At 46.0% G+C, this 23,308-nt stretch overlaps 1 protein-coding gene across 6 annotated transcripts in view; it reads left to right on the top strand.

Moving 5' to 3' along the window:
* The window catches only part of MYT1 (myelin transcription factor 1), a 168,829-nt gene that overhangs the window by 134,314 nt on the left and 11,207 nt on the right, over nt 1–23,308 (top strand). For 4 of the 6 annotated variants that reach the window (XM_028735455.2, XM_077929379.1, XM_077929378.1 and 1 more), the window contains 4 exons: nt 62–130; nt 6,104–6,166; nt 12,449–12,532; nt 20,158–20,379. In XM_028735455.2, the coding sequence (XP_028591288.2) occupies nt 62–130; nt 6,104–6,166; nt 12,449–12,532; nt 20,158–20,379 (438 nt within the window). The remainder of the gene's footprint in view (nt 1–61; nt 131–6,103; nt 6,167–12,448; nt 12,533–20,157; nt 20,380–23,308) is intronic. The other 2 variants (XM_077929381.1, XM_077929380.1) reach the window with 1 other exon arrangement.

Raw genomic sequence — 23,308 nt, 5'->3', positions numbered from 1 at the left:
TTCTTTTACCTCCCCTACCTTTTTTTTAGCTTACCCAAATATTCTATCTCTTCTTTTTCAGCCTTTCTGGTTGCCCTCTTGCTGACAAGAGCCTCAGAAATCTCATGGCTGCCCACTCTGCTGACCTCAAGTATGTTTGCGCTAAACTTGAATCTCCTCCCTCTCTCTCTCTCTCTCTCTCTCTCTCTCCTTTTCACTACCTCTCGGCCTTTTTTCTCCCTTCCCTCTGCACTTTTCCTTTAGAAAAAGGCTAATAAGAAACCTGCCTGTGAGTTAAAAAAAATTGACCTTAAACTGCCAATGCAAACAAAACAATATTGAGCTGAGAGATACGCAACATGTTGAATAATATTCAGTTGCTGCTAGGAGATCATTGGCTTAGAACCTTCCGATACATATATTCCTTTGAACTCCAGGCAGATTTTTTATATTTTTTTATTGGCTATCCTGGAGATGTGTCTTTCTCCCCCCCCCCCCCTCACACTTCTCTCTACATGGTCTTTTGGAGATTGCAACATTGCCAGAAATTTTCTTGGATAATAAAGCAGTACTGTTTCCCACCCCATCCCACCCCCGGACAGGTTGATTAACTTTCTGCCACAGGCTGTGAAAAAAGGGTGATTTGTGAAAGGGGATTTGTGCAAGATTTACAGAGGGCCTTTCCTCTTTACCTGAGGAACAGCTTAAAGTAAAGTAAAGGTACCCCTGCCCGTACGGGCCAGTCTTGAAAAACTCTAGGGTTGTGCGCCCATCTCACTCAAGAGGCCGGGGGCCAGCGCTGTCCGGAGACACTTCCGGGTCACGTGGCCAGCGTGACATCGCTGCTCTGGCAAGCCAGAGCCGCACACGGAAACGTCGTTTACCTTCCCGCTAGTAAGCGGTCCCTATTTATCTACTTGCACCCGGGGGTGCTTTCGAACTGCTAGGTTGGCAGGCGCTGGGACCGAACAACGGGAGCGCACCCCACCGCGGGGATTTGAACCACTGACCTTTCGATCGGCAAGCCCTAGGTGCTGAGGCTTTTACCCACAGCGCCACCCGCGTCCCGAGGAATAGCTTAGTGAAGCCCAAAATGTTCATACCAGTTCCCCCCAACTGAAGATCTCATCATGCTAACAACAGTAAATTAATGACCGCTCAAACTATCCATACATACTTTGTTGTTGTTGTTCAGTCGTTTAGTCGTGTCTGACTCTTCGTGACCCCATGGACCAGAGCATGCCAGGCACTCCTGTCTTCCACTGCCTCCCGCAGTTTGGTCAAAATACATACTTTATACAAAGCCAAATCAGGGGAGTTGCACTTGAGTTGTATGTTAACTTTTAGGAAGAATTCTGTTTGCAAAAGAAAAATTTTAATGGGGAATCTAAGAGGAAGAAAACACATGCATTTTTCAAGCGTGAATGTAAAGGTCTCCAGTAAGCGAGGAAAATCAGTCATTTGGTTGTATCTCCGTCAGTCCAGTTTTCACTGGTTACTTCACATGAACGGTTGTTTTAACACTTGTTTCTCAGCGGAAGTCAATTGACATGACTACTTTGAGGGCTTAATTTTTTTCTCCATTGTGACTTTCGATGTTTTTCGGTCAGGCTGACCCTGAACTGAATGCCCAGCCATCCAATTCGACCAACCAGTACTATTCCATCAGGAATGGTTTGCCATGGTGAACTAAACTGGAATCTAGGCTGGAGTGGTTGAGAGACTTGTACTCCATTAACATTCAACCTATGGAAACAAGGGAGAAACAGTATGAATGGATGGAGGCTGGATCCAAAAAGTGCTTATGTGAATCAGTTTGGAGAGAGTGGGGTATTGTGCTAAATATGCATCCATCCTAATACTAAAAAATACATGCTTGGTGGGAAATAAGCGCCATTTGGTGAAACCTAAGTAATTTTTTGGGGGGGGAATGTGGCCCTCAAAATATAATTGCCGTATTTTTCGCCCCATAGGGCGCACCTAGTTTTTTTTTGGGGGGGAATAAAGAAAAAAAATTATTTTCCCCCCAGGCACGGGGCTGGCGCGGGGGAAGCCCGAGCTTCCCCCGACCCCAGCCCCCAGAACAGCCTGCTATCCGCAAGCCTAGGGAGCCTGGCAGGAAGTCACTCCGGTCTCCCCAGGCTTGTGGAGAGCTGCGTGAAACCCGGGACTCCAGGCAGCTCCGGTCTCCCAAGGGTTGCGCACCAACCCCTCTCGCTCTCCAGGCTTCAGCGAAAGCCTGCATTCGCCCCATAGGATGCACACACATTTCCCCTTCATTTTTGGAGGGGGAAAAGTGCGTCCTATAGGGCGAAAAGTACGGTAAACAAGGAATAGTTTATTTCTAAAGTGCACTGGGATGTTTCAGAAATGAAGGTCCTTCTCCAAAATAATCCCCAAACAAGTTATTTCTTTGCACATGAACACAAAGTGCTTCCAGGGTGATTTCAGACAGATGCTTGTTATGGGGCAGGGGGCAGTTTAAGCCAACAACCTGCTTGCGATATCTGAACTGCCCATTTGCAATATTGAGCCCCTGTCTGGAATCACCCGCAATATATGGTTAAAAAGCCAGACGCAGCTGAACTGTGCTGTTGCCCAGAATGTGCCCAAATGCAGCTTGCTGCTGATTTCACCATAGCCCAATTTCATACATTGGATCCATCTCATTTCCCCCAAAAGGTAAGTTCTTTCCAGCCTGGTAGACCTCTTTTCCCCTCAGAGATGATTGAATGATTCACTTTTATGTTTTATTTTATTTTTTATTTTTAAAATACCCCACTCTTCAGCCAAAAAGGAGGAGGGAAAACTACCCAGAGCAGTTTACAAATATCAATAAAAACACAATAATAAGACCAAAATGTCTTGACAGGATATTTAATAACACCGCAGGGAAAGAGAAGCAGATCACAATTCTGTTCACATTAGAGTTCATTATTTCATTCCAAGTCACAGGGCCTCAACCACATTAGTTTTCGGTGCTTTCATTTCACTCATTCGGCAGCAAGTCATCAAATGTCAACAAAACAAGCCTTGAGAAAGCAAGTAATATACTTGCATTCAATGTTCTTCACACATTGTGGCCCTGATTCAAATCAACCTCCAGGAACTGCCAAGTGTCTTAATACGGTGTTAATTACTCCAGAGGAGTTGCGAATAGTTGCTTGGGGAGCCTTAGTGCAAGATGAAGCAGAATATAATCCCTGTGTCCCCCAATTATTCCTACCCTCAAGTCTCCCACAATGTTCCCCATTCAAGATGCTGGATGAGATTTTAGTCATCCAGCCATTTAGTCATTTAGTCCTGGAATGGTCAATGTTTTGTTACAGTTCTTTAGAACATGTCCCAAAATATTTAGCGCTGTGTGGGCTGCACCTCTTCAAACTTGAAATATTTCAAGAAGTACCTGCTCCCTGCAAGCAGAAACAAAATTCTGTGCACTGTGTTCCCTTCCAATGTATTACTTTGAATCAAGAGTGTTAAGTTGTGGGTGAACATATCAGACAACACAACAATTCTTCAAACAGCTCTTGTGTATTCACAGGCCAGAACAGAACTGAGCTGAAGGGTTCAGCCAGCCTGCTTATATAGAGCTCCAGTACAACATAACTGTAACAATTTTCTAAAACTATCCAATCACTGAACGTCACTTTCGATCCCTTATTTGCATAACTATCTACAGTATCCCCCTGCTGGCCCAGGGTGAGAACTTCAGTACATAACAAAGAGAGTGAAATTACGGTGGTGATTGTGATTCATTACCTGCCTGTCGCCCTAAGGTCCCAGGGTGGGTCACAGCCATTTAAAATACAACATTAAAAATGGTTTAGAGAACAAAATTTCAGTCACCAGAATAGGGCGGGTCTTCAAAAACATACACCTCGAGTGTCAACAGCCAGGGTGCCCTTACTCAATTGTTTCTCATTGCAAAGCTGAAATGGGAGAAAGCGTTTGGATCAAATAAGAGCAGACCTGAAACTGTGAACTGAATTAAACTCAATTTCTCCCCCACCCCACCCCGTGACCGGAAAAGGTTTAGTATTTTGTCTTATGAGCAATGCTGCCTTTGTTTCCATGTATCTGTACAAATGTGTGTTCTTAGGAGCATTGCCTGATTCTGAGGATGCTGTCAGGCGTCTTTCACTTAAAGTCGGAAAAGATTACAGTCTTAGAGAAGAGAAAGGAAAAGTAAAGGGCGTGGGAAACAGATCTGTGGAGTCTGGGACTCCATCAGTATTGGGTCTGACTCATAAATGGAGATATCAACACAACTTCCACCACAGAGAAAGTCAAAATATGTTGCACGGGTAGTAGAATTCTTCTTCTTCTTCTTCTTCATCATCATCATCACTCGTAGCTGAGTAAGATTGTCTTCCATAAACACGGTTTTAACAATGAGTCCGTAAGTGACTGTGGAGGCCAATTCTGGATCTACATGTCCTTCCACAGTGGGGATATAGGTTGATCACAGTGTGGATAGGGCACCTTTTCTAGCCCCTCCCCTTTTTCGGGGTGAGTAGAGTAGATCATAAAAAGCTTGTGTGCACTTGTCATTCTCAAGACTCAAAGCAGGAAATCTGATATCCACCAGTATTCCAGGATGCCAAGACCAAAACAGAGGAGGTGTGGGTGATCCAAGATCTGCCTTCCATTTTTAGTTAAAAGCAGCTGCAGATTAGGCATGTTTAGGTGGCTTGACCTTTCATAAAGGTAAAGGGAGCCCTGACCATTAGGTCCAGTCGCGGACGACTCTGGGGTTGCGGCGCTCATCTCCAAGGGAGCCGGCGTCCAGCTTCCGGGTCATGTGGCCAGCATGACTAAGCAGCTTCTGGAGAACCAGAGCAGTGCATGGAAATGCTGTTTACCTTCCTGCCGGAGTGGTACCTATTTATCTACTTGCACTTTGACATGCTTTTGAACTGCTAGGTTGGCAGGAGCAGGGACCGAGCAATGGGAGCTCACCCCGCCGCAGGGATTCGAACCGCCGACCTTCTGATCGGCAAGCCCTAGGCTCTGTGGTTTAGCCCACAGTGCCACCGGTGTCCCCCTGACCTTTCATAGCTAGCTACAATTCAGTGACAAAGCTCCTATAATTCTACTTCAAGCATAATTACTAAAGGAAAAGATGGGAATGTGGCTACTTTGGGGGCAAATCCCAATAGTTGCATCACCTTCAACAGCAGGCACCAAACATGTTGCCATCCAGTTGTTGTTGGAGACCAATTCCCAACAGCCTCAATCGGTTGCAACAACATTCAAAGGCGGGAAGCAAAAAAGCACCATCCCCTTGTGAGATGAAGCATAGGTGCCCATGATATGCAGAGACAGAGTAGCAAATACTAAGAGGTATGAGTGGCAAAGCTTACATTTCTATACATCAGTGACAGTGAAGAAGCAACGAGGTGGAAATGGGAGAGTGCATCGTGTTCCTCTTAAGCAACCAAGCTTAGAAATGAAACCAAATTCAAGGTTTGCTTCTCAGATCTTGAGCTCTGCAGGGCATCAGGTCAGAGTTGTCTGTCCCCCTTCTGCCCACTGCAGCACTAAAGAGGAAGGCGGTTGGGCGAAGCACCAGAAATTTCTGCTTCGTATTCGAAAACATTTTCTTACTGATAAGAACAATGAATTTCAAGTTGTGTTGGCGGTTTCTGTTGGAGGAGAGCTTTGCTACCTAGACCCATATTCCGTACAATTGAATAAAGCCTGTTTGCTTATGTTGCAATTTGAATTCGGTAAAGATGAGCATAGGGAAATGGTTGCATTTTTCGTTCCAGTGCAAGTCTTAATCCTCTCGTTTTCACCATAGCCATAGCCACGGAGCATTGAATAGGATTGTGCATCTACTTCTGTTATTTTTGCATTTTCTTCCTTGATACTGCCTGGAAATCCATGTAAGGCCTGAAACACTGACAAATAGCTCAGTGACGAGAGTGGGAGACCCCAAACATGTACGGCAAATCAATTGTCTGCAAAATCATTTTATCCTTGTTTTGCTGTGGCAGCTGAAGACAAACGGGTTGGACAGCAGTCGTGCCAGTGTCATTTGACGTAGATTGACTTGAATGCCACCATCGGTTTGCAGCTTTGTTCCTCAGCTGCTTCTCTTTCTCTTATCCTTCTTCAGGTGCCCAACGCCCGGCTGTGACGGCTCCGGCCACATAACAGGAAATTATGCCTCACACAGGAGGTGAGTTGGACTTCTTTGTGCAATGTGGAGAGAGATGAGAGGAAACTGAGGAGGGAGCAAGATGGAAGCTGCCTGGGAGAAACTGAGGAGGGGCAGGCACAAGGTTTTTTAAGGTCTGAATTACAGTGGTACCTCAGGTTACATATGCTTCAGGTTACATACGCTTCAGGTTACACACTCCGCTAACCCAGAAATAGTGCTTAAGGTTAAGAACAGAAATCGGGCTACGACAGCACAGCGGCAGCAAGAGGCCCCATTAGCTAAAGTGGTGCTTCAGGTTAAGAACAGTTTCAGGTTAAGAACGGACCTCCAGAACGAATTAAGTACTTAACCCGAGGTACCACTGTACTGTGTTGTGAAATGATGCAGGTCTAAAAAGTGTGTGCCGCCAACGTGAAAAGTTCAGAAAGCTCTGCTTTAAAGCCTAGATCATTCGTGGGCGACGGCTGATACGTCTGGCTTTGTTGCTATTTCATGTGAGGATGCGAAATTGCCACAAAGCATGGCCACCACGGTCCTTTGAGGCACTTCCGTGAGGTGGAATGGCTTCTGTGCTGATGTGTGATAAAAGGGTGGCAGCTTTGAGTACAATTTCCCTCCCCTCGTATGTGACTTGTCAGCAACAACTGAGACTTTTGAGGTCCTGGAAAAGGATTTGAAGTGCAGTATCAGGCAACCATAAGGCCAAGTGAGCAGTCGGCAGCCATCCCTCATGAAATAACCAACTTTTAAAGGGATGGAGCATGTGACATTTATATTTTACCTCAGCCAGCAAACATGTACTGAACTCTGACTCGCTGCGCCCTGTGTTGATCACAACCCACCCCATTGCAAAGGTTTCTGGCTTGCCAGCCCCTGTAGCCATTTTCCCCCCTGAAACAGCATATCTGGGGTGGTTATATGCCCTACTTTACAGAGGACATCCCTCTGTTTTGAAGAGTTTGAAGAGGACAATTCTCTACTTGAAAGTATCCTCTGTTCAGGCCAAGTCTGCTTTAAAGACAGGAGAGGCCTTAAAATTGCCCACCCGCAGTTGAGGTGGCAGTTGAGGATTATTTGCAGCAATCATTTCTAAGGTGGAATATAAAAACCGCTGTGAAAATGCTTTTTTTTTTATTAAAAAAAAGTTTTGAAAAATGCATTGAATTTGGCATAGCTCACCCTCGCCCTCTAGTGTCACTTTTGTATATTGCACTTTACAACACATTGAAAACATTTTATTTGCAGCTCTATAGCTGAGTCCTAAGTTAGAGGCCATACATATAAATTGCCATACACAAACTGGTGCCCTCTTCTGTTATGCAAATTCTTATTTCTTTTTTTAGCACATCTCTGTGATGGGAGGGCAAGTGAAACCAGAAACAGCCTCTCAGAAGAATGGGGAGGAAGACATTGAAAGGCAGAGGATAGATGGGGAAAGATGGTCTCAGATGACTATTGGGTTTTGACAGAGAGCTTGAGAAAGGAATGGTGGATCTAGGAGAGCAGGGCCCAGAAAAATCCTCAGAAGTTTAGTGAAGGGCTAAGGCCACTTTTGAAGGCCAGGAGATTCGTGGGGCAGAGGAAGGAGACAGAAAATTAAAAATGCTTATCGTGCAGATATGGTTTGCTTCCCAAGGCCTCCCAACTGGCTCCATCGCAATAAATTATCCTCCCTGAAGTTCTCTTGAATTTCGCTTGGCTTGGGGAAGGGAGATTGTAGAAAGCAAATGGCCTATTAAAGGCAAACTCCTTCCGTGATCAATGAAGGAAAAAGCAGAGAAAGGGAAACATGTTGAGGAGAGAATATGGATTGCAGGTGAGGTGGAGTTAGTGCGCGGTGCAATGAAGAGTAAAGTTGCAACATGGCGCAAGAAATACTTTGGGGATGATAACCCACCCTCCCTCCAGCCAAGATGTTCTCGCTTTCTTATGAACTTCTGTTTTCATTTGCTGTGCCCTTCTGCTTTAAAGTGCTGCTTCCCGATTTTGAGGTGGGATATACGAAAGCCCAGCTTTTTCTGTAACTGGTGGAGTAAGGGTTCACCTCAGTCAACACCATTCTAGCTCCCAGTTGCTGGCTGGATAGTGCCCCCCCCTCTAATCAGTGCCAGATTTATATAAGCTAAACAAGCTATAGCTTAGGGCCCCACTCTCTTGGGGGCCCCAAAAAAATTTAAAGGGGAAAAAACTGGATGTACTGTACATTTCTAAAATATAAGATAATAGTAAGGTAAAGGTAAAGGTAAAGGTACCCCTGCCCGTACGGGCCTGTCTTGCCAGACTCTAGGGTTGTGCACCCATCTCACTTAAGAGGCTGGGGGCCAGCGCTGTCCGGAGACACTTCCGGGTCACGTGGCCAGCGTGACAAAGCTGCATCTGGCGAGCCAGCGCAGCACACAGAAACGCCGTTTATCTTCCCACCAGTAAGCGGTCCCTATTTATCTACTTGCACCCAGGGGTGCTTTCGAACTGCTAGGTTGGCAGGCGCTGGGACCGAGCAACGGGAGCGCACCCCGCCGCGGGGATTCGAACCGCCGACCTTTCGATCGGCAAGCCCTAGGCGCTGAGGCTTTTACCCACAGCACCACCCGCGTCCCAAGGTAATAGTAATAATAAATAATAATAAATTTTTATTTATACCCCACCCTCCCTGGCCAGAGCAGGGCTCAGGGCGGCTAACACCAGTAAAATTACAATAAAATAAAATTTAAAAAACCAATTTAAAATACAGGTTAAAATATAATTTAAGATGCAGCCTCGTTTTAATAGTATCCCATAGATTAAAACCATAAGAGGAGGGAAACTTAAGGGTCAGACTGAGTCCAAACCAAAGGCCAGGCGGAACAGCTCTGTCTTGCAGGCCCTGCGGAAAGATGTCAAGTCTCGCAGGGCCCTAGTCTCTTGTGACAGAGCGTTCCACCAAGTCGGGGCCAGTACTGAAAAGGCCCTGATCCTAGTTGAGACCAATCTAACCACCTTGCGACCTGGGACCTCCAAGGTGTTGTCATTTGTGGACCTTCAGGTCTTCCACGGGGCATATCAGGAGAGGCGGTCCCGTAGGTACATGGGTCCTAAAAAACAAATAAAGTAAAACCTACATGCAGCAACCGTGTTGTGTGTTGTGTAGGCTCCTATGATGTAAGTCATGGGCCCCACCTGCTAGCCTGCTCCCTAAAATATCACTGGTTTGCTCTTTCTATATATAGGGTGCCTACGTTCTGCATGGACTGGTTGCACGGCAACATGTGCAAATGGCTTTAGATACCTATTAGGTCCATAAATAACCAGATAGCATATATTCAACACACACAAAAACAGTGACAATTGGTTGTTGACAAAGGACAGCTGGACATATAAAGGGCCCCGTTACCTTCAGTAGCTGAGGGCCTCATCAAACCTAAATCCAGCCCTGCCCTCTCTAATGCATGAATGTTCTCATGTGAACACCCAAGTAGGGCGACAATTTCATTCCAGTTTCACAGGTGTCTTACTTGCTCGTAGCTCAGTGGGCAAACTGCAGTGTGCTTGTGAAAAGTTGGCAAGAAGTGAGCCCTCCTTTCATCTCTTGAATCATATATATTTCCCCGAATCGGATTAGAAGCTCTCTCTCTCTCCAGCAAAATAAAAGACAAAAGGGTCAGATTTTAGCTGACACAAAATTTCCAGTTAATAACACCACCTATTTATGACTTCTATTATCTTTTTTTTTTCAAACATTAATGGGCACCTCACAGCCTCCCAATTGAACAGTTCCATTAACAGCCGCCGTCTGCTAGCAAATATCTTCTTATCTAGGCACTATTAATTGCGAAGTCTCTCCCCCTCAAAGCAAATGGCTTCCTCCTCCCCCCCCCCCCCTTTTCCTTCTTAATTTTCACCACCACTTTGTCCCTTTGTGAGGTGCGGAAACAGAATGATCAAAGCACCCAGGCTGGAGAATCAAAGGGGAGAAATTGTTCCTTTTTGCTGCTGGAAAATGGGATGTTCGGTTGAAGGGAAGGAGTTTTGCAGAAAGTCAATGTTCTGCAGGGTAAAACAGGGGTAAAAGTGGCTTTAAAAGATTTCAGTAAAAGAAATAAGGTTACACAAAGCACTCTGAATGCACAAATATTCTTATGCAGGAAATCTGGGATAGGTTTGTGTGTGTTGGCAAAAGAGAAATAGGGGCAAAGACTGAGAATGCAGAGGTTTTCCATTGGCCCCAGCAGAAGAGGAGCTTGTGTAAGGAGAAAGGGAATTGAAATGAAACGGGAATTGAAATGAGGACTGCTATTTTGATGCATGCAACAGGGTTGCAGTGTGGGGACATTAAATGGAGGTGAGAAAGTTGCATGATCACCGAGATGCAGAGAGCTGAATACAGTGGTACCTTGGTTCTCAAACTTAATCCATTCCAGAAGTCCGTTCCAAAACCAAAGCGTTCCAAAACCAAGGTGCCCTTTCCCATAGAAACTAATGCAAAACGGATTGATCCGTTCCAGACTTTTAGAAACAACCCCTAAAGCAGCAATTTAACATGAATTTTACTATCTAACGAGACCATGGATCCATGAAATGAAAGCAATAATCAATGTACTGTACTATAAAATAAATAAGACAGTATTGCAGATGATAAAAATAAAAATCATTTTTTTGTTCTCGCCTGCACTGATGATAGTCATTGTTTGGATGGGGGGCTTTTATCCATTTCCACAGCCACACAATCAATCAATCAATCAATCAGTAGATGAATGGGGTTCCACACAGTAACAAAAACGAATTAACTGAAAAAGACTCAAAAACAAAAACACAAAATAAATAGCAAAAACAAAAGGGCCAAACTTAATCCGTTCTGGAAGTCTGTTTGACTTCCGAAATGTTCAAAAACCGAGGCGCAGCTTCTGATTGGTGCAGGCACCCCAGAAACAATAAACGACAGCCGCATCGGACGTTCGGCTTCCGAAAAACATCCAAAAACCAGAACACTTACTTCTGGGTTTTTGGTATTTGAGAACCAAGGCATTTGAGTACCAAGGTGTTTGAGAACCAAGATACCACTGTATGTGCTCTCTGCAGAAAAGACTTGTTACATAGTCAGGCTCTCCACGCAGGTTTGGTAACGTCAGAGTTCTCTGCAGTTCCTGGTGTGGCTCTTAGCACAAGCCTGCAGCAGGGTTTCTATGAGTCCATGGGAAAGAAGGAGGGGGAGTCCGTATGATGCACCATGCCTAAGACAGCAGTGCATAGCTCATGCACAAGAAAAGGTGCAAGTCTTTTTAAACAACAGGAAAGAGCTTTATTCTGGCCTCAGCTAGCTTAAGGACCATGCCCCAGGCCAAGCGAACAGCCTCAGAAGCGGGAGCTCAGGAGGGACAAATCGGAAGCATGCAATGCAAGGAAACTCATCGGCGGCTGCTTTTGCACATTGCAACAGTGTCAGGGGAATAAAATACAGTCATACCTCGGGTTACAGACGCTTCAGGTTGTGCGTTTTCGGGTTGCGCACCATGCCGAACCTGGAAGTACCGGAACAGGTTACTTCCGGGTTTGGGCGCTCACGCATGCGCAGAAGCGCTAAATCGTGCTTTGCGTATGTGCAGAAGCATCGAATCATGACCCGCGCGTGTGCAGACACAACGCTGCGGGTTGCGAACGTGCCTCCTGCACGGATCACGTTTGCAACCCAAGCGTCCACTGTACAAGGGGGGATTTAAATAAGATAGAAAGTCTATGAAAGTCACAATAGTCCAGGTAAGGTCCAGAATTAGAGTGCAAAGGACATGGCAGAGCCTAGCCGTACTGAGACGAAAGGATTCACTTGAATATAAGAGGCAAACGGAAAAAGTTTTAAATGATGTCAACAATGCACGTATCTGATTCACGGTGGAGATAAAAAGGAAGGGTTGCACAAAAAGACAGTGTGTTTCTAATATTGTCAACTTGGGCCTTTGGTGCATTGAGTGCTATGGTATAAGTCACACTTGGCTGTCCTTGCGTGGGTTTGGAGAGACCAGGTCAATTCCTTGGGTGAAGCCCAGAAAATGAGTTGAACAGGATAGCTGATTTGAAAGGTGCTCTCTCCCATCTCTGCCCACCTCAGTTTTATTCTACCCCTGCATACTTTATCTAATTCAGATTGTGTGCATTTGAGATGGGGGAATATAGCCTCTTCCAACCCTGAGTCCTTGAGAAAGGGGGAAGGAATGATAAATTAATGGAGGTTGGAGGGCGTTGGAAGCGACTTGAGTTCTGGGAGCAGGAAAAACACTGCCAGGCTGCAAGTAAGGTGCCTTCTCTTCTTCTTCTTTTTAAAAAATGTAGTCTGTCGGGCTGCCCTCGTGCCAAGAAAAGTGGGATCAAGATCACCCCGACCAAGGATGACAAAGAGGATCCAGAGCTGATGAAGTAAGTGAGAAGACAATTCCCAGGCAAAATGTGGACATGAAGATGTACAGTGGTGCCTCGCAAGACGAAATTAATCCGTTCCGCGAGTCTCTTCGTCTTGCGGTTTTTTTGTCTTGCGAAGCACGGCTATTAGCGGCTTAGCGGCTATTAACGGCTTAGCGGCTTTAAGAAAAAGGAAACAAACTCGCAAGACGTTTTGTCTTGCGAAGCAAGCCCATAGGGAAATTCGTCTTGCGGAACGACGGAAAACCCTTTCGTCTAGCGAGTTTTTCGTCTTGCGAGGCATTTGTCTTGCGGGACACCACTGTACATCGTTTCCTTTCAACATGCAGTTCCCCAAGTCTGCTGTCCAAATGTGGTCCTTTCTAGTTCTTGTAATTTTCCCCGGCCCCACCCCAAACAAGGACTGAGCATCCTCAGTGGCTGAATTGCATCCTTGAACTTTCATGATAATATTATAATTATTTGTACCCCACCCACCTGACTGGGCTGCCCCAGCCGCTCTGGGTGGCTCCCAACAGATACAAGAACACAGTAAAACATCAAACATTTAAAACTTTCACATACAGGGCTGCCTTCAGATGTCTTCCAAAAGGACCGGACATCATTTAATAATAGAATTGAAGAGTTAGAAGGGACCCCAAGGATCATTTAGTCCAAGCCCCTGCAATGTAGGAATCAGCTGGTTGAGTTGATTGATTAAGTGGAATGATTTCCTGGCTTCTTGTTCTCAAACTAAAGTGATATTATTCCACTGCGTTGAGCATGCACTTAACTGTTAGCAGTTCAGTGGGATTACCTGTTGTACCTAATGACACTTTGGTGTAAAACTGGTGGTGCTGTGGTGTAAACCACTGAGCCTTGGGCTTGCCGATCAGAAGGTTGGCGGTTCGAATCCCCGCGATGGGGTGAGCTCCCGTTGCTCAGTCCCAGCTCCTGCTAACCTAGCATTTCGAAAGCACATCAAAGTGCAAGTAGATAAATAGGTACCACTCCGGTGGGAGGGTAAATTGCTTTTCCGTGCGCTGCTCTGGTTTCACCAGAAGTGGCTTAGTCATGCTGGCCACATGACCCAGAAAAACTGTCTGTGGACAAACGTCGGCCAGTAAAGCGAGATGGGTGACACAACCCCAGAGTCATCTACGACTGGACCTAACGGTCAGGGGTCCTTTACCTTTTACAGTTTTGGGGTTTCTTTTAATGCCAGGAAAGTCTCTATGTTGCTGCTTGGAGAGTTCTCAGATTTTGGCATCGTTATCTTAGCTCTCACTAATCTGATGGGTGAGAATGGTTGAGTAATCTGCATGATACCGCCTTTCATCAACTCATTATCAATCATTAGTGTGCTTAATTTGAAAAGCTTTAATCATCCTTTCCATTCCTGATTAATCAGCGGAACTCACAATAAGAAAAGACTCCGGGACGTAGAATTCTTGAAAGGGCTACTGTTATCATACAAGCTGCAGTGTGGTGTGGACTCCTTCCTTTCTGTGTACCGTTTGCTGCAAAATAAAACAAGAGAGAACAGGACAGCCTTCCCTTCTAGCAATGAATACTGTAGAAGCTTTTGCTCATTTCAATTGGGGATTGATAAACTGGGGGGGGGGATTCCTATTCCAAATCCCCCTGTTCTGAAATTTGCTGCATCACTAATGCAGCCCCCACATCTTGGTATGAGTTTTCCACTCATCTGCTAAAGCTGCGTACACACTCACTTTAAAGCAAATTAGAAGCACATTGTTTACCTTAAATAATTCTGGGTGCTGTACTTTGTTAAAGGTGGCTGGGAGTTGTAACTCTAGGGGGGGAGCGGAAACTACAGAGGGATAAAATGTGCCCAGTTATTTGAGGGGAATCATGTGCTTTAAAAATATCGTGTGTACACAGCCAAAGACAGGAAATAATCAGTGTTGCAGAGGTGAAGAGATTTGCCTCACCCTATGCCCCATAAGACCCTGATGTTGGGGAAGATGGAGGGCACAAGGAGAAGGGGACGACAGAGGACGAGATGGTTGGACAGTGTTCTCGAAGCTACCAGCATGAGTTTGACCAAACTGGGGGAGGCAGTGGAAGACAGGAGTGCCTGGCGTGCTCTGGTCCAGGGAGTCACGAAGAGTCGGACATGACTAAACAACTAAACAACAGCATGCCCCATAGCCAGACTGTCAGGCTTCAGGAAATCGGCTTCGTCCCCATCCCCCCCTTTGGCAGTAGATAAGCAGAACAAAGGGAAAGGCGTCTTCTTACCAGTTAGAAACTTTCATGATCACAGCGAGAGAATGAAGAATCCATTTCCTAGGAATGAAGGTGCTCCCAATTAAGGGTTCCACCCACTTCCTCCCTAGTCACCCACGTCACTACCACATCTTGTAACCTGATCTCATAACTACCATGCTTGGAAACGTACTGGGAGCCAATGTGGGTCTTTCAAGACCGGTGTTATGTGGTCTCGGCGGCTGCTCCCAGTCACCAGTCTAGCTGCTGCATTCTGGATTAGTTGTAGTTTCCGGGTCACCTTCAAAGGTAGTCCTACGTGAGCACATTGCAGTAGTTGTGGCGATCACACAGGGTCCCTGGACATTTCACCGTCTATTGATCCCTGTGCCACCACTTTATTTCTCGCTGCCACCACCCAGGCCCTACCTGGTACAATACCGAGTCCAGTAAGGTTTAAATTGCAACATAAACTTCTGTTTATTTATTGCAGTTTAACAAGCGTGTGGTTTCATAAACGGTATCGGTCAATTACAATCCTAGGATGCCTATCCAGACCTATAACTTTCACTACCTGCTCTCACTCACTAAACCACCTCTCAGATATTTACTTGTCTTCCTAGCTCCTAACTGTTCCTGACTTCAACTTATTGCACTACGCTAACTCAACCTACCCACAAACTCTATCCCAATTCACTCCCACTCCAACCAACTACCCAACTCCCAATGAACTCCCCCCTTCGCCCCTCCCAGAGCGGGTTTTATAGTCCCTCTGACTCCACCCCCCTGGGTTCTGATTGGATAACTTGTTTAACTATTTCACCTCCAGCACTCTCATATGTTAACGTCACAGTAGTCAAAGTGGGAGATAACTAGAGCATGCACCACTCCGGTGAGACAGTCTGTGGGCAGGTAGGGTCTCAGCCTACCTCTGTCTCTCCCAGTGCTTCTTCTTCACCCAGTATTTCCCAGCTTCTGCCTTCTGAACTATGCCCCTCTGCAAGCCACTGTTCCAAATCTATACTGTCCTGCTCCTGGGAAGATTCAGGATCTTGATCAGGGGGAGAGGGAGGGGGAGGCTCCTACCAATCCCCCTCAGTGTAGCCCTCCTCAGCACAGTCCCCAACACAGACACATCTTCTGTTGTCCACAGTAGCATCCTATGTCAGCAAATTGGCCATCTGCACCCCAGAATGCGGTGGTTTTTCGGAGCACTGAAGGGGAATAAGCCAGTGATGAGCTAGGACATTTGGCTGTGCTGCCTCTCCTGATGATGTGTGTTCTTCCCCCTCTGGTTCCACAATTCCCTACACACTCCTTGGTCTCACCTTGCTTTTCCACCGCCCCGGGATATTCCAGGGTCACTGTCTCAGCAGAAGAAACAGCTTCAAATTCTTCACACTTAGGAGACCACAGTAAACACTGATGCTGTAAGTGATCCAAAGGTCTTTGTAAGAACCAGATGACGTTTCGGAGCCATCTGCTCCGACTTCTATCCCCAGGATAGCGCACCATTTGCATTAAATGAGCCGTGTCGCAATTAGCAGGAGTAAGCAGAGTTTATTAAAAATTGAGCGAGCCCAGTTTTAAAAACTACTGGAACAGCAGCAGCAGCAAAGCTACTTTGCTTTTGATTTTAATGTTCTAAAATTGCTTGGGGAGGTGGAACCATGCATAATCCATAGTGTCGTTCTGCTGTCCAATGACACACAGAGAGAAACAAGAATGAAAATGGATCGCACTGCCAAAGATAAGTGCTGTGTTGTGCAGTTTATAGCCCATTACTGCAACTAGTGGGGCTCCGTATCTCCTTCCTCTGCAATGACTTCCTCTGCATTCCTTTCAGGAGAATTGCAGCGCAATCGATGCAGCCCATAAATGTGTCCACATGTTACTTAGGTTGCTGCTAGGCTTGGATTGGGGGCGAGATGACTCTGCCCAAGATGAGTCAAAAGAGAATCTGGCAGGTCAAGGATTGTCAAAGCAGAGTCATGGGAAACTTGGTAGAACCAGTGTTTTGTAGTCTTCTTTCTTTCTTTCTTTCTTTCTTTCTTTCTTTCTTTCTTTCTTTCTTTCGCAATCACTCATAGCCGAGTAAGATTGTCTTCCATAAACACAGTTTTAACTGTACTTAAGCAAATGCAAACAGTTGCAGAAACCTTAATGGAGAGGACCCCACGTAAGCGGTGTCGCCAACTTCCGATTTCAGAAAAACAAGTGAGATGTTCAGTGGAGCCAGGGCAGAACTCGATGCGCCAGGGAGAGAACCCGTGGGGGGGAACCTAACGAGAATCTGGATAAATTGGATGGCTCAGGGTACAAAGAAGTAAGGGTGAAATTCAGTGGATGGGGTTGAGAATTGAGGAATCTCCTGGGCCAGGAAGATTGCATTCAACACAAGGTCTGAACATAGCCTTACAAACATACAATTGTCTTCTTCTTATTCTTCTTTGGCAATTCCTCGTAGCCAAGTAAGATTGTCTTCCATAAACATGGTTTTAACAGTGAGTTCTTAAGTGACGGTGGAGGCCAATTCTGGATTCACATGTCCTTCCACAGTTGGACATTGGTTTCCAGGCAGGAGTTGATCACGGTGTGGATTTTGTGGTTTTATATCTTGATTTTATTCTGTGAACTGCCCTGAGACCTCCGGGTAAAGGTAATGGTAAAGGGACCCCTGACCATTAGGTCCAGTCGTGACCGACTCTGGGGTTGTGGCGCTCATCTCACTTTATTGGCCGAGGGAGCCGGCGTACAGCTTCCGGGTCATGTGGCCAGCATGACTAAGCCGCTTCTGGTGAACCAAAGCAGCGCACGGAAACACTGTTTACCTTCCCGCCGGAGCGGTACCTATTTATCTACTTGCACTTTGACGTGCTTTGGAACTGCTAGGTTGGCAGGAGCAGGGACCGAGCAACGGGAGCTCACCCCGTCACGAGGATTCGAACTGCTGACCTTCTGATTGGCAAGTCCTAGGCTCTGTGGTTTAACCCACAGCGCCACCTGCGTCCCTGAGACCTCCGGGTATAGGGTGGTATATAAATTCTAATAATAATAATAATAATAATAATAATAGCAACAGCAACAATAAATAGGCTTACAATACATTTAAAAACAAACATAAATATATTACACTACTAACAAATGCATACAAATCACAGCGTAGTGTTTTGTGGAGGGTAGAGGAGGAGTGATTGATCTCCAGCAAAGGCTGGGGCAGCCCCTGTCTGAAACACTGGAAAGCTGCTGCTTCTGCTGGCCAGTGTAAGACAGTACTGAGTTTGATGGACCAATTGTGCGCCTCAGTACAAGACAGCACCCTGTATTCCTCATGGAAGAGATAAGAGGCTATATGAAATGGACGGGTGGAGAAAATTGCAGGAAGGCAAGCGTTCCCCTCCCTTTCCAAACTCCCCCAGTCCTTGGGAAGGTAGCATTTTGTCTTCTCTAACAAGGTACGCTCTCGTGGAGGTCCCTGCAGGTTTGCGATAAAGAGGCTCCGCTGTAATTCCAGCGCTCCATCTGCGTGCCAGAAATCTGCTTGGCTGCGGTCCGAGATTCGCACGCCGCCACCGAGAAGAAGAGACTAATATAGTCCCTGGTGCCTTGTTGCTCTTTCCTCACGCCATTTACATCGGAGGGCGTGCTTTCTGGCCTGGCCACGCAGCATCACGCAGCTCATCAATTGCAACTGCCTTCCACAAATCATCTCGACCTTCTCCCTTCCCTCTTTAAAATAAAAAAGGGAAAGACAATTCGGGAGAGCGACTATTCAATTGACCGGCCATTACCGCAACTCCAATTAAACAGCAATAATAAATTTTTAAAACATACACACGCCACACATCCCAAGCCAGCTGTTTGCCACAATAAGACTCTGGTTTATTTTTTACAATAAAAGTGTAATGAAAGTTAAATTAACAGTGTAAAATATGTAACGGCTGGGCCGTAAACGCTGCATGCTAATCGCTCCCTTCCCCTTTCTTTCCTCCCTCGGCCTCCCTCTTTTTCTCCTGAGGTTTCAGTAATTTGCTTGCCATCATATAAACAGCGACGCAGTTATGAATTTAGTGAGCATCCTGCTGGCAACGATATAATAAGTGAATTGTGCCGCATTTGCAGATGATTAAAAACAGGATCAGCGTTTTTCAAATTATCTCAGAGCGGGTATGAAATAACGGTGGTGCGGCCCCTCGGCTGTCAACTCCTCTGTTGTTGTTTTTATGGAATAAAATAAAAATAATGATGATAACAATGAAACACAGAACGCGAGTTTCAAGAGCAGGCAAGCACTCTTGTTTTGACAGTCGTGGTTGACGCTTCTAATTGCTGCCTTGCACAAAGGGGGCGGCTGTGCTGTTCCACATCGACTCCTTCTTTGAAAAAGCTTTGAGTAGTCGCAAACTTGTGGGTGTGACTGTAATTGACATGTATATTTAAACAAACGCAACCAGTCGCGGAAACCTTAATGGAGAGGACCCCACGTAAGCGGTGTCGCCAACTTCCGATTTCAGAAAAACAAGTGAGATGTTCAGTGGAGCCAGGGCAGAACTCGATGTGCCAGGGAGAGAACCCATGGGGGAGAACCCAAAGAGAATCTGGATAAATTTGATGGCTTAGGGAACAAAGAAGTAAGGGTGAAATTCAGTGGATGGGGTTGAGAATCGAGGAATCTCGAGGAAGATTGCATTCAGCACAAGGTCTGAACATAGCCTTAAAGGTAAAGGTAAAGGGACCCCTGACCATTAGGTCCAGTTGTGGCCAACTTTGGGGTTGCAGCGCTCATCTCGCTTTACTGGCCGAGGGAGCCGGCGTACAGCTTCTGGGTCATGTGGCCAGCATGAGTAAGCCGCTTCTGAAGAACCAGAGCAGTGCACGGAAACGCCGTTTACCTTCCCGCCGGAGCGGTACCTATTTATCTACTTGCACTTTGACGTGCTTTCGAACTGCTAGGTTGGCAGGAGCAGGGACCGAGCAACGGGAGCTCACCCCGTTGCGGGAATTCGAACCGCCGACCTTCTGATCAGCAAGTCCTAGGCTCTGTGGTTTAACCCACAGCGCCACCCGCATCCCTTACCTGAAAGAACGTAACATGAAGCAAACGTAACATGTGGTATAATGCTGATGCTGTTTTACTTCCTTCTAAGGTAGGCTTCTAAGGTTTGGATCCTGAGCTCCCTTCTGCAAAAGCAAAGTGCTTCCCCATCATACAAGGGCTTGTGGTCCAGCAGAGAGTTTTTGGGAAGCACAAGGGCTGTCGGGGGGAGGAAGGAAGAGGGAAAGTGATCTCCCACCCCTTCTGCCGGCTCATGAGACACTTCCGCCAGCAAAATGGACCCAAGCTGTAATCTGTTTGTTTGTTTATATCTGAGCAAAAGCACCACGCGTGTTGTTTCTTCTTCTTTCTGTAGGTGCCCTGTTCCCGGTTGTGTGGGGCTTGGACACATCAGTGGCAAATACGCCTCGCATCGCAGTGCCTCGGGGTGCCCCCTCGCGGCCCGGAGGCAGAAAGAAGGGTCTCTCAATGGTTCGTCCTTTTCGTGGAAGTCCCTCAAGAACGAGGGTCCCACTTGTCCAACCCCAGGTTGTGATGGCTCAGGTCACGCAAATGGAAGCTTCCTCACTCACAGAAGGTAACTGTTATGCATGTGGTCCCGGTGTCTTCTGCAAAAGGTAGCAGTGAAGTCCATTTTGCAACACCACCTCAATACTTGCTCAGGAACTGAGCCCTGGGACCAAACTAGATATCTAGATTTTTTTAGACTCTCTTGTGCTGATCTGTGCTAGATTGCCTGAGGTTTCAATGAAGTGTGCACTCATCACCCATGGCCCCTTGTTTTACCTCTTGAGATGAAATACAGAGAATGATTGTGGGTCTATGTGGATCCTCTCGTGCAACAGTCACTGAAATCCAGAGAGTGTATTCACATGATCCACAAATATCCAGCCTCTTGATAATTTTGGTTGCCCTTTTCTGAACCTTTTCCAGTTCTACAAAACTCATTTACGATAGTGAGCTCATCCATGGAATAAAGGTGTGTCCGTGGTTTAAGGGGTGGTGGTATAATTAGCTACCTGCTTCAATAGTCCAAACACAGTTCGTATGAACTTCAGGGATTTGGGGCAGAGCGGGCAAATAAATCTATTCAGCTTCTGATGCATGGATGTTGAAAATTCACTCCATTTCAAATCCAGGGAAAACTTGTTCCTGATCTAGATATTTCATCCTTGTTTAACCCACTGAATCACAGCATGGATGGAGGAAATTAGGAACAAGAAATGTCCCCCAAGAATTTACTTACACATAGACGAGTGAGATTGTGAGAGATTTGTCTTATTTTATACTATGTGTTGTGGGTCGTTTCTTGAACCATCTCTGTTTGTATGTCTAAGCCCAGGGGGCATATAAACACAAATGTAGCTGTTGATTTTGCAGGATATAACTATCTTGTGCAACCTACACCAGAGGCCAGTTTTGCATCTGTCATGCCTTGAGTCAATGGATCTGGAAAGCAGGCTGACAGTTGCAGAGTTTTCCACCGGGATAACAGTGTGAGAGATCCATGCCCAGCTATATCCTTCTCCCAAGATACATCTGGTACTTGTAAACTGAGACTAGGTCACCAGACCTATTGTAATTCCTCAAAGCAGGTGGAGGATACACACAGGGGCATCCTATGAAATTGTGTCAGTTGTGTCAAAGAAGAAAGAAAAACTAACTTTTTTGCTGTCTCAGACTAAAAGTCTGTCTGGCCCGGCAACCCATTTTCAAAAGTGATCAGCCAGATGGACATTACATAGAACCAGAACTGGAGGAGGAGGAGGAGGAGGAGGAGGAGGAGGAGGAGGAGGAGGAGGAAGAAGAAGAAGAAGAAGAAGAAGAAGAAGAAGAAAGAGTAGTAGTATTAGTAGTAGCAGTAGTTTGGACTTGATATCCCACCTTTCACTCCCCTGAAGGAGTCTCAAAGCGGCTTACAATCTCCTTTCCCTTCCTCCCCCACAACAAACCCTCTGTGAGGCGAGTGAGGCTGAGAGACTTCAAAGAAGTGTGACTAGCCCAAGGTCACCCAGCAGCTGCATGTGGAAGAGCAGGGAAGCGAACCCGATTCACCAGATTACAAGTCCACCAGATTACTTAACCACTACACCATGCTGGTTCCCTGAGGATCATCTAGTTCAACGGCCTGCAATGCAGGAATATGCAACTGTCCCATACGGCGATCAAACCTGCAACCTTGGCGTTTGTCAGCACCATGCTCTAGCCAACTGAGCTGTTTCACAACAAAACATGGTAGCTTTCATGCTCACAGTATCTGCTCCACCCACCCCACACCTCTGCCCAGGCCACAGACCTCATGCCACCAGTTCCTGAAGGGACCATCAGTGGCCTGGGAGAACTGTTGGGGCATCTGCCCCTGCACACACTTTCCCTGGGACTGCTTAAGACCAGTCTGCCTGAAGGGAAGGCAGATGTGACGACGCCCAGGCCAGGAAGCATTTAATCGCCAGCTCCTGAGGTTGACATGATAATGTTTTGTTTTGCTTTGTGTTAAATTTATTTATTCTAGTGTTTCAAACTGGTAGAACAGCGGTATATAATTGCAATAAATACATAATTAGTATAGTAAAAGCTATGGTTTTCCCAGTAGTGATGTATGGAAGTGAGAGCTGGACCATAAAGAAGGCTGATCGCCGAAGAATTGATGCTTTTGAATTATGGTGCTGGAGGAGACTCTTGAGAGTCCTATGGACTGCAAGAAGATCAAATCTCTCCATTCTTAAGGAAATTAGCCCTGAGTGCCCACTGGAAGGACAGATCCGTGAAGCTGAGGCTCCAATACTTTGGCCACCTCATGAGAAGAGAAGACTCCCTGGAAAAGACCCTGATGTTGGGAAAGTTTGAGGGCACAAGGAGAAGGGGACGACAGAGGACAAGATGATTGGATAGTGTTCTCGAAGCTACCAGCATGAGTTTGACCAAACTGCGGGAGGTGGTGGAAGACAGGAGTGCCTGGCGTGCTCTGGTCCATGGGGTCATGGACACGACTAAACAACAACAACAACATAATTAGTAAATAAATAGCTGTTGGAAGCCTGGGGGTATCTCATGAAAGGTTCTAATGAAGTCCTGAACAGTACAACAGGCTATCCGCAAGTACAACTAATTTCAGAAGGAGGATATCTTTGGATTTATGAGACATAAAATACGTGCTTTGATTAGAATCCACGTTTTATAGCTGAATCTTTTATGGGGCAACCTGCAAGGGAATTTCTCTCATATACAACTGTCAATTTATTTATTTATTTCGAACTATTCAGCCAAGCTAATCCAAATGACTGAGTTCCTGGCGGACTTATAAAAACTTACTGCGTCAACTGGGGTGGGAGGGGGATGGATACTTCCCTGGGAAATGGTTTTACAATGAGCATTAAATAGCTATATTCATTTTGTGATTTTTTTCCATTGAGTGACAAGGAGGAAAAAAGAGAGAGAAATGGTTATTTCTTCCCCCAGAGAAGTAAAACACATTATTTTCATTTTGCTTTGAAATTTTATGCAAA

This window comes from Podarcis muralis, chromosome 5, assembly GCF_964188315.1.
Source record: "Podarcis muralis chromosome 5, rPodMur119.hap1.1, whole genome shotgun sequence".
Taxonomy (NCBI): Eukaryota; Metazoa; Chordata; class Lepidosauria; order Squamata; family Lacertidae; genus Podarcis; species Podarcis muralis.
The sequence above is the reverse complement of the archived record's forward strand: the minus strand, read 5'-3'. Positions and strand labels throughout refer to the sequence as shown.